This window comes from Prionailurus viverrinus, chromosome D1, assembly GCF_022837055.1.
Source record: "Prionailurus viverrinus isolate Anna chromosome D1, UM_Priviv_1.0, whole genome shotgun sequence".
Taxonomy (NCBI): Eukaryota; Metazoa; Chordata; class Mammalia; order Carnivora; family Felidae; genus Prionailurus; species Prionailurus viverrinus.
The window spans coordinates 88329286-88341077 of record NC_062570.1 but is presented as its reverse complement, the minus strand read 5'-3'; the positions used below and the strand labels follow the sequence as shown (position 1 = coordinate 88341077).

The following is an 11792-nucleotide window of genomic DNA, read 5'->3' as shown; positions in this document are numbered from 1 at the left end:
AGCCTCACTGGGATAAATTGAGACAGAGAAAACCAAAATAAAGACATACAAAATGTATAATAAAGGGGCGCTTGGGTGGCTCAGTGGGTTAGGCGTCCGATTTCGGCTCAGGTCACGATCTCAGAGTTTGTGGGTACAAGCCCTGCGTCGGGCTCTGTGCTGACAGCTCAGAGCCTGGAGCCTGCTTCAGATTCTGTGTCTCCCTCTCTCTCTGCCCCTCTCCCACTCCCGCTCTCTCTCTAAAATAAATAAACATTTAAAAAAATTAAAAAGAAAAGTATAATAAAGGGAGTAATGGGGGAAGAGAGACATAGGAGAACAATAAAGTCTAAAATAAGACAAATCTATGATGGCAGCAGAGAGGGCAGCAGATTAAATGATATTCAGCAGTTAAGTGGCAAGTGAACAGTACATATGAACAGAGATATGAAATCCAAGCTAGGGCACTCTAGAAAGCTTTCAAGGAGAAAGGGAACATAATCTTACTGGGGGTGAGGGGTACAATTTTAGGACAGAGAAGCAGCCCCTAGCCAAAGGCAGGAAATATAGGAATAGAGGCAGGAATATGAAATAAGTCAATAAAACCAAAGAAGTAAGATAAAGAATGCCACTCTGAATAAAATGAGCAGTTCAAGTAAGGAAAATATGAAATCTAGAAAAGGTAGGCTGGGGCTTGATTAAAGAATTCTTGAATACAAAACAAAAAAGGTGTTTAACAATTGTGGGAAAGCGCGATAAAGGATCAGAGTTCAATAAAAAGACTGCCAATGAAGTTAAAGACCCAATGAAAAGTTCCTGAAAATACCAGTGTTAACATAAAAGCAAAGGAGACTACAAGTATTTTCACTTACACAGTGTTAGTAGTTTTAGAAATAGACTGATTCTATTATTAAATTGTATAGCAATCCTACTTCTATGACCCATAAGTTTTTTTTAATCAGAAAATTAATTGGCCAGGATTCATCTGACCTAAGTGGATCAATTCCCAACTTGGGTGTAAATTAAGTTTCATTTATTCCATTTTGAGGGATACCATCAATATTTTCCAACTTTAATCAAATTTAATAATAAGTGCATGAAATATATTAATTATACATCAAATATTGCTCACAACCCTGAGATGAGGGAGGTACCATTATTATCACCATTTTACAGATTAGAACACTGAAGCAGTGTGACGGCCCCACTCCTCTCCCCCCTTCTCTTTTGATACTACTGGTTCTGTTTGTCTGGAAAACCCTGAGTGATATAGGGATAGACAAGTTAAGTAACTCAAAGTCCTACAACTATTAAGTGGCAGAATCAGGGTTCAAACCAGACAGTATGGTTCCAGAATTAGAACTTTTCATCTCTGTACTGCAATGTCTCTCATCACATAATAAATTGTTTTGTTTATTCATTTTACCAAATCAGAGGCAGTTTTGTATTTCAGTGCTTTTAGCCTTTCTCCAAATAAGCTAATACTAATTCAGAAGATTAATTTTCTGATCTCAACTTTCAAATTATTTGACTTTGCCTGTATTTCATTTTTGTCCTGTTCCCAGAGATTTCTATCACATCCAAAGATGTATGGGAAAAACACAAAACCACTTTACTTTGTTGGATCACGAGTTGATACAAGAGCAATGTATCCCACTCTGCCACATTCCTTAAGATCCCTAATGGAGACAGTGATTACCAAAAAAAAAAAAGACCTATTTTCTGATAGTTAACAGAATTATAAGATGGTCATTAGGTATAAAGGAATATACAGCAAATAAATGCCTGCTATATTTATATATACACGTATATACAAGCTAATTTTTTAGAGATCTTCAGGGTATCTCCTATATATATATTTGTCATATCTGAGACTCAGTCCTTTTAAAAGGCATCTTTCAGAGCCCAGATGTCCATCAACTGATGAACAGATAAAGATGTAAAGATGAACGGATCAGTGATGAAAAGGAATAAAATCTTGCCATTTGCAATTAACGTAGATGGAACTGGAGGGTATAATGCTAAGTGATATAAGTCAGTCTGGGACTCCTGGGTGGCTCAGTCAGTTAAGTGTCGGACTTCGGCTCAGGTCATGATCTCATGGTTTGTGAGTTCCAGCCCCGCATTGGGCTCTATGCTGACAGCTCAGAGCCTGGGCCTGCAGCCTGCTTTGGATTCTGTGTCTCCCTCTCTCTGCTCCTCACCCACTCACACTCTCTCTCTCAAAAATAAACAAACATTAAAAAAAATTTTTTAATGTTTAAAAAAAAAAGTCAGTCAGAGAAAGACAGATGTTTTCATTCATACGTGGAATTTGAGAAACTAATAGACCATAGGGGAAGAGAAGGAAAAATAAGTTACAGAGAGGCAAACCATAAGAGGCTCTTAAATACAGAGAAGAAACTGAGGGTTGATGGGGGTGGGGAGTTGGCCACTGAGGAGGGCACTTGATGGGATGAGCACTAATTGTACATATGAATCATGGGAATCTACTCTTGAAGCCAAGACTACACTGTATATACACTGAATGTTAGCTAACTTGACAATAAATTATTTTTAAAAATTTTAAAAAGGCATCTTTCAGGTGTTACTTTAAACTTTACAGAACTGGAAAGCATCTTAGATATAATTGGATCCAATCCTCTCATCTTACAAAGAGCTTATCAATCGTAAAGAAATAAAATTTTTTGCCTTCCTTATTTTTAATATTTCATAAACATATATACATAGTCTTCTACTTACATCTTGACTTAATGCCATGAAACTCCTCTGTAATTCTTTTGCAAACTCCAAGTTATTTGTGACTTCCTGGTACTTAGATACGGCATCCTAAAATAACAAAGACAGAGCCCAACTTTACTGGAAACATAAAGAACCACAAAATTAATTTTCTTATTAAAAATAGTGAGCAGAAAATCTTCAATAAAATGTAGCATCTTTACCAGCTGATCTTGATTAAGCCTTTCCCCTTTGTTCATTCGTTCCTGGTAATCATCAAGCTTGCCCTATGTAAAAAGAAAAAAAGAATTATGCCCCACATTTTAAAGTATATACCAGCCTAACCATGCTGAAATAACAAACCCATATAATCCTCTAAGTTTGTCTCAAATCTTGCCCTAAAGATAATTTTTAGTTAACTTCAGCTTAAGTTTGTACATAAAATAACTTAGTTTAATAAATAGTGCGCTAAAATATGAATGCAGACACTCCAGCCCCTGCTGAATAATAACCAAATTCCACAGTATAAGCCAATGACATGATACAACACTGCTTATTTAGGTTTCTCAAAAAGAGATATGCATCAGATGGCCTGCACAAATGGTTCCTACCAACATGGGTGAAGGCCACAATTTGGTTATGATCCTACTTACACAGAAGCATATCAGACATTCTATAATGTTAAATTCTTGTCCCTTCCTCACCCCCTGCTTCACCTCACTTCCTCACTTCGTGTGACTAAGTGATATAAAAAGAGTGTATTTTCCCTGAAAAAAACCCATGTGCATACTGTCTTTGATAGGCCTCATCCATTTCTCTTGAACAACATGATACTCCAAGCTATCATATCACCTATGGATAGTGCATTACTCAACAGCTTTGCTTTCTTTTCTCACAAATGGAATTAAATATGACAGTGGGACAGAAAATTAACCTCTGGTTTAAGTCATCTTTTTCCCCCCAACTAAAATGAAAATGTTGGCAGTTTCCCAGGCTACTATTAGATAAGACCCCAAAGAAAAGTATTACTCAGGTAATACAATAGTCAAAAATTCTTGACAATTCTTGATAGTAGTCAAGTTATTGTTTTAAAAGTCAGAGGAGCAGGAATAAGTAGAAACCTAAATTAAAGGGGACAAATTTTTAAATTAATATAATCACAATAAATTATAAACATATATTGTTCCTCACCCTTAGTAATAATAAAATTAGCCACGAAACACAAAATCTGATAAAATGCATTCAGGGTCAAGAAACAAGTTTAAAAACAATACTAAAAAGTTGTTTTAGGTCAAATCATCCATTTTCTTTGCACCAGAACCATTAGTCAACTTGCATAACCATTCCACCCTAAATTAAAAGCCTAACAATTCCTTAGTTATCCTAGAGGCAAATAAAACCAAAATAAACATTAAAACATTAAAGGCTGATCCAAGTACCCAATTTTATGCTTAGGTAGACTATTTCACACAATAACCTCCGGCTGAAGAGGTATAAAATTCAAGTCTACCAGTTGAAAAATGCAAGTTTTTTCTACACTGATCTGACAGGCCTAATTCCAGGTAAAAAAGATAAGCTCAACTGTCTCAGAACACTCTCTGAGGATGAATAAAAACAACTCATTCATTTTTTAAAAGGGTAGGCTATTTTAAAGAAAAAAACAAACAAGATTTGCCTTTAATGATGACTTAGGGTATAATAGCACTTTATTATAGTCAGGATTCCTCTATTTAGAAATATACAGATAACAGAAGATATGCAAATGGAAAGAGGGCCTGAAATGTAGTGCTAGTACAGTAAAAATTCTGAATTCACTGCTAGGCAAAAGAAAAACTGCTATTAGCTCATACCTAGCATTTATTATCTTCTTTTTTCATACATTCTTCAAAGAAACTGTTGCTAAATCTAAAATTAATACAGAGTTGAGTGCAGTATATATCCCTTACAGGGTAGAGTTTTACATACCTAGTTTAGCTCTATCATTTAATGTCTTACAAATTTAAAACCATACATGCCATCAAAATGGATGTCAAATCGAATTCCTAAATCATGATGGTTTATATGTAAAAATATATATGAAAAGCTTTTTTAATGTTAAGAATGTACCTGAGTGGTAGAACTATAGGTGGAACTTTTTTCCTTTTGCTTTGTTTTGTACACTTAGATATTCTGCAATGAACATATAGTTTGTATAATAAAAAAATTATAATTTCATGCTATAAAAAAGTTATTAAGATTGGCAGATTTTAGGATACTGCCAAGACTTTAACCTATAATAATCTTTGAATATGAATCTATATACTATCCTATAGTTGGGCAAGCTACCCTAAAGGAGAAAAGCTCCAAGGGCACCTGCGTGGCTCAGCTGGTTAAGCGTCCAGCTCTTGGTTTTGGCTCAGGTCATGATCTCATGGTTCATGAGTTTGAGCCACACACTGGACTCCAAGCTGACAGTGAGGAGCCTGCCTGGAATTCTCTCCCTCTCTCTACCCCTCCCCCACGTTCTCTCTCTCAAAATAAATAACCTTTAGAGAAAAGCAAAGCTCCAATTTTCTACACAATATCAAATTTAGTATTTATCCAACCCAAACTCTACGGCAGATTGCATTTTCCAAAAATGGCCACATCTGTAGGTCTACATACTGTTCACTGCACCATTAAGAACTAGTCCAATTCCCCTGCCATTGTACTAAGTGGGGTTCAACCAACAGAGTACAGTGGAAGTGATCCTGTACAACTTCCAAGGCTGTGTCATAAAAGCAATGTATCTCTATCCTATTTGCTAGTCACTAAAAACATTTGGAGTCCCAAGCTATCATTTAAGAAGTCCAATAACCCTTCTCACGGTTTGTGGGTTCAAGCCCCGCATCAGGCTCTGTGCTGACAGCTCAGAGCCTGCAGCCTGCTTCGGATTCTGTGTCTCCCTCTTTCTCTGCCCCTCCCCTGCTCATGCTCTGCCTCTCTCTCTCTCAAAAAATAAATAAAACATTTAAAAAAATAAAAATAAATAAAAGATGTCCAACAACCCTGAGGTTGCCATCCTACGAGGAGGCCAAGCCATGAAGAGGTCTTATTTAAGAATTCTGGTCAGCAATCCTAGTGTTAGAATCATAGCCCAAGTACCAGACATGAAGCAAACAAGCATTATTAGTCTTCCCAGCTGAGGCCCCAGGAATCATTAGCGCAGAGACACCAACCCCACTGTGTGTCCTATCTGAATCCCTAACAGGCAGAATGTGTGCATAATAAAATGAAGTTTTGGAGTGATTTATCACACAGGAGTAACTGGAACAAGGGTAAAAGAGAAATCAAAAGAAAGGGAAAGCAGCTGCTATGCAAAACTCGGTTTCACAGTACACATCTTCATGAAATACCGTCACCAAAAAATAGGCAAAAGGACTCTGTGCAGCCAAAACAAAGATCTATTTCATTAGAACTCGTACATCTGTTTCTTTTGATTTTTATATTGCTATAACAGGTTTCAAATTTATCAATTCATAACAATTTAAGAGCCATAATTAAAAAAAAAATTTAATGTTATTTTTGAGAGAGAGCGTGTGCAAGCGGGGGAGGGACAGAGGGAGACAAAGAATCTGAAGCAGGCTCCAGGCTCTGAGCTGTCAGCACAGAGCCCAATGCAGGGCTCATACCTACAGACTACAAGATCATGACCTGAGCCAAAGTTGGACATTTAACCGACTGAGCCACCCAGGCACCCCAAGAGCCCTAATTTTGAAAGGAAGGACTGTCACTAACACCACAAGAAATGACAGTTCACTGTGACAGAAGAAATATGTTCAAAAATCATGACATAACTTAAAAATCTCAAGCGTCTTTAACAGAAGATTTTCAAAAGCAGACCACACTTCCTTATATCTGGTAAGATGAATTAATACAGCTATAGTGTCCAATAAAAAAAAATGTTAATCAAATGAATGGAAACTACAGGTCTTTCATGAACATTTTTCTAACCATAATAAAACAAAAGTTTCATTACAGCTTTACATTTGTTCCTCTATATAGCCATTAACACTTGCTATATTACTGTTATAAATATCCCATCCCCTTGTCCTTACCCGACCTTTAAAAAAGCAAGATGCTGAGTCTGATCAAAGTGCCTAATAAACAGCTCTCATTTGAGGAAACTCAAAACTTTCTAATAAGACTGCAAAGACAATGAAAAAAGTGTTCTACATTAAAAGGCACTAGGTGTTTTTTTTTCCTTTGTCCATATAATACAGGATCTCCTGGTTGCTTGGGTGTATAAAGACTTTCATCACCATGAAATTTGAACTAAAGGCACCTCTGTTCACTATTACACGTAATTAACTCTACATAGCAGAGACCCTGTATTAGTCTGCAAGTCAGTGATTTCCAAAGTGTGGTCCCCAAACCAGCAATACATCAGCAACAGCTAGGAACTTATTAGAAATGTGAATTCTCAGGGTACCTGGCTGGTTCAGTTGGTGGAGCATGCGACTTCGATCTTGGGGTTGTTGAGTTAGAGCCCACGCTGGGTGTAGAAATTACTTTTACAAAATTAATTTTTTTTTTTTTTTGAGAGAGAGAATGAGAGGCAGAGAGAGAGAATCCCAAGCAGGTTCTGCACTGCCATCGCAGAGCCCGATGTGGGATTCAAACTCACAAACCATGAGATCATGACCTGATCTGAAATCAAAGGTCGGATGTTTAACCAACAGAGTCACCCAGGCACTCCGCCACCAAAATTAAATCTTTAAAAAAGAAAAATGACATGTAAATTCTCAGGCACCACCCCAGACCTATTAAATCAGAAACTCTGGGGGCTGGGACCCAGCAATCTGTGTTTTAACAAGCCCTCTGGTTGATTCTAATGTGTGCTTAAGTTTGAGAAACACTAACCTAGATCAAATACATTGCAATTGAGTCTTAGAAATAAGAAATTATTCTGAATCACACAACCAATACAAACTGTGACCATAAAACACATTATATGGCAACCTCAATTTGGTTAAAGGTTTAACATTAAACAACTCCGAAAACTTGTTGAATAGTGGTTTTCTAAACCAGCTTATAAATCTATTTAACCTAGTCACTAGTTACATAAGAAAAAATCCATTTATGATCCAAACATTGAAGGGGTACCATCTTCCATTCATAAATACTACTTTTATTAAGTTCTGCATTGTGAGCCAAGCTCCAGAAGTTTAGAGCACTTAAACTCACTGGTGAGTGCCAAATTTTGCACTAGAAACAGAAAGCCTCATAGAAAAATCAACTGGTTTAATTTTCTACCTTTGAAAAATGAGGTTGGTTTGCAATCTCAGCTCACTCCTAAGTAGCTTTCAGAGATCTCAAAAAGAAAAAAAAAAAGGATGTATCTGCACTAGTCTCATGAGTAGACTACTCAAAGACAAACTTCATTCCTATGGTCACATCCCATCCAAATGGCTTAAATTAAGTCCAAGTAGAAAAACTGTGCATTTGAGGTTAAAATTTGCAGTATGAACTAAATCAATATATAAATAAGAAACTGCCTTTCACAATGACTGATCCAACATGAACTCCGATGAACGCAAAGGGGCAAGGATAGGAGCAAAGGGCTCCACACAAACACTGCTTTTTTTTTTTTTCTTCCCTAAGCTAGAACATGGCTGCCTAACACCTAGTTAATAAATTGGCTGATACACATATCATCCACATAAAATGAACATTAAGTATTTTTTTCTAGAAAATGGAGTTGTTTTCCTAGCATAAAAGGAAATCTTTATCAAAGAGCCTATCACGAAACTGGTAACAAAAACCTGCTCTCTTACATTCTATCTGGAAATAATTATTTAGAAATTCTATTTAGGGCTCCTTTTCAAACTACTGAGCATCCTAAGAGTATTAAAGGTTCACTTATAGCACCACATATGATTAAGATAAAAATCAGGCCATTTCCCAGATTATCTGGTCTCTAAAGGGGAACCATAGTATGGAGATGTGACTATGCCCAGTAAATGTCAAAAGATTATATGTATATGTGGTCCTGACAAATGATTACCCAAGAAGTACAGCCCAGTCCTATCCCCTATCTCCTGTTTCTTTGTTGCTTTTAATAGCTGACAGTATTCACTACGTGACATTCAAATTTAAAATATCAGGTAGCTAACCCTATCAGCAAGGACTATTATCAATCATATTTCACCTAATTAGAAACTGAAAGGGCAGTTAGTAACTTGCCTAAGGTCATAAGTCCCAGAAAAATCATTTGTGCCTCATTACACCCCTCTTTTTTGTCACTCTGGATTCTAGACATTGCTACGTTTCATTTTTGCCCTGCTGCTGTTTTCCTCCCTTCCTTTCACCAGAGTAAAAATTAGGTGACTTAATCGCAGTACACCTAGATCTTTCACTCTTCCCAAAGATTTTTTCACCACCACCAAAGTTACTTAACTGAAATGGTTTTTAAAAATTCAATACAGTGCTGTGAGGATGCCAGATGATGAATATCCAGAACAGCTATCCTCCTGAGCTTTCCTTCCTTCCTGTTAGATCTGAAATTTCATAAATGAATAAAGAAAACATTTTTTTTTAATTACACAATTAAAAATAAATAGCAAAGGAGAGACTCCAAAAAACCAAATTCCTTAACTAGACAATTATAAACAGTCACAACAAGAAAGATTAGGAGGGGACAACATCTGAAAAAACTAGCTTAGCTACCCAAGAAACTGTACCTTCTGTTCTGAATTAAGAAGATCTCCACACTGAGACAGAAAATTTAAAAATAAAGCCTAAAATAACAAAAGTAGTAAGAGCACCCATCTAGAAGCTATTTTGTGTCTCCAGGCCAAATAAATCACTTCTCAGTATTGAAAACCTATAGAAAGACAAATGTAAAAACAAAAGATAAAGATTTTTCTTGTCAACTTTCCATAATCTTCAGTGGACTTTCTAGACATTATTTCAAGTCCCCAATCCCTACATTCCCTGTTCTTCACCTAGAAACATCAGTTCTGACTTTGCCCATATAATGGTAGGCAGCTGACTGCCTCCTGCTTACCCTTCACCAGTTCAAATGACAATTAGTTGCTAATAAACTTCACAGGAAAGACCGTATGAAACAAAAGTTTTCTCAATTATAAAAAGGAGGGTAGAGAGAACATATAGTACAATCCATAGATGATCCCTAACAGTGCTCTTCTAATGCTGGAAGACTTCTCATGTAGCAGAAATCTGAGCTGTTCCAGAAAACAAATATTAAATATTGTGTAGGACAGAGGAAGAGTGGGTTGAGAGGTGACTAGCATCAAGATCTTAAAGAGTTGTTCAAAAATGAAATCGACTTTCACAGAGAAATGAGCATTCTACCAGGCCCTAGAAGACTGATTAATGCAGAAACTGAATGAACACTTGTCAAGAATGCAGGATTTCTTAACACTAAGAACAGTAAGAGGATGCTAAATTAGGTGTTTTCTTTTTTGTTTTTTATTTTTAATATTTTTTAAGTTTATTTATTTTTTTTTTATTTTGAGAGACACCAAGACAGCAGGAGTGGGGAAGGGACAGAGAGGGAGAGAGAGAATCCCAAGCAGGCTCAAAGCCTGATGTGGGGCTTGAACTCACAAAACCACGAGATCATGACCTGAGCCAAAACCGAGGGTCAGACACTTAACCGAATTAGCCACCCAGGTGCTCCTAACTTAGAGGTTTTCTAAGACAATTTGTAAGATAATCTTTCAAGCAAATAAGTAACCAGGAGTTTAACTTGACAGGACTTTTGTCCAACTAAAAAGGGGAAAAAAAGGTAACAGATAATCCTTATTCCTTGTCCATGGTTGTTAATTATGCAGTTAAGCCTGAATGAATGGAAGCAGCTAACCCTAGTAGGAAAACAAAAAAGGATAATTTTGAAGAGTTCCGGTATCACCCACTTTGAATTCTTAAGTCTAAATCTTGTGCATCTGAAAAACACATGATTATCAACAATCTTAACAAGTATCTTTTGAATTATTACTTGCTTTAACCAAACTACTCAGTAGAATGAGTATAGTATATTCGTTACATGAATGATTTAGAAACTCTATTCAGAGTTCAATGTAAAAAGATGAGAACTGTAATTCACTTAAAATGGAGACCAAAGGTTTTTTCCCAATGATTAAAGTATATTTCAGTTATTTCTATGGCTAGATAACAATATTAAGGGGAATACAATGAAAATTTCTAATCATTTACAATGGTTCAAATACAAAGAATCATCTATTCTCCTTCCTAAGACTATTTACAAATTGTGCTTATAGAACCAAGATTTTAGAAGTGCTCAACTTGCAGGGGGTGCCTGGGTGGCTCAGTCAGTTAAGCGTCCAACTTCCGCTTAGGTCATGATCTCAAGGGTCATGGTTTCAAGACCCGCGTCAGGCTCCGTGCTGAGCTTGGAGTCTGGAGTCTGGAGCCTGATTCAGATTCTGTGTCTCCCTCTCTCTCTCTGCCACTCCACTTCTTGGGCTTTGTGTGTGTGTCTCTCTCTCTCAAAAATAAATATTTTTTTTTAAAAATTATAAAAGTGCTCTACTTGCCTAAAGAACTCTACTCGCTTAAAAAATAGATCAAAAGAAAATTCTTCAGGAAAAATTCCATCTCAGTAAAAACAGTGAAGTAAACAGCTCTGTACAAAAAGCATTTTCTCCCTCATGGGTTAATCCGTCTTAACAGGATTTTACTGATGAAGCTACAAATATTTCTATATAATGATTCAGTCAAACTAACAAATATTTAGCATTTACCATGTGTAAGGCCCAATATGCTGTCATTCATACTCCCCAAGGAGCTTAACTACCTATTTAGAAAAACACATAAGGTAAGAGCATAAGACAATACAAAATGTCAAGGAAGTGTAGAGACAATAGGTAGTACAGAAGTTAAAGGAAACAGCATCCTTTAGCTGAGCACAGCCAAAAAGCACACCTTCCCTTTTCCTCAGGAAATATGAATTCTGAACTCTGCCCAATAAAGTCTCTGTCATGTATGTTTTTACACTCATACTCTATCCAACAAAAGCACTGGTACATCTAGGGGGAGAAATAAAGAAATGAGCAGAAGCCAAGCGATTTACAATTCCAACTTTGGCTGAT

The 11792-nt window shown here is 36.5% G+C and overlaps 1 protein-coding gene across 1 annotated transcript in view; it reads right to left on the bottom strand.

Moving 5' to 3' along the window:
• CAPRIN1 (cell cycle associated protein 1) overlaps positions 1-11792 on the bottom strand; it is a 38532-nt gene that overhangs the window by 20511 nt on the left and 6229 nt on the right. Inside the window, exons 3-4 of the mRNA XM_047824021.1 lie at positions 2922-2984; positions 2722-2808 (exon numbers count right to left, since the gene is read on the bottom strand). Of these exons, the coding sequence (XP_047679977.1) occupies positions 2722-2808; positions 2922-2984 (150 nt within the window). The remainder of the gene's footprint in view (positions 1-2721; positions 2809-2921; positions 2985-11792) is intronic.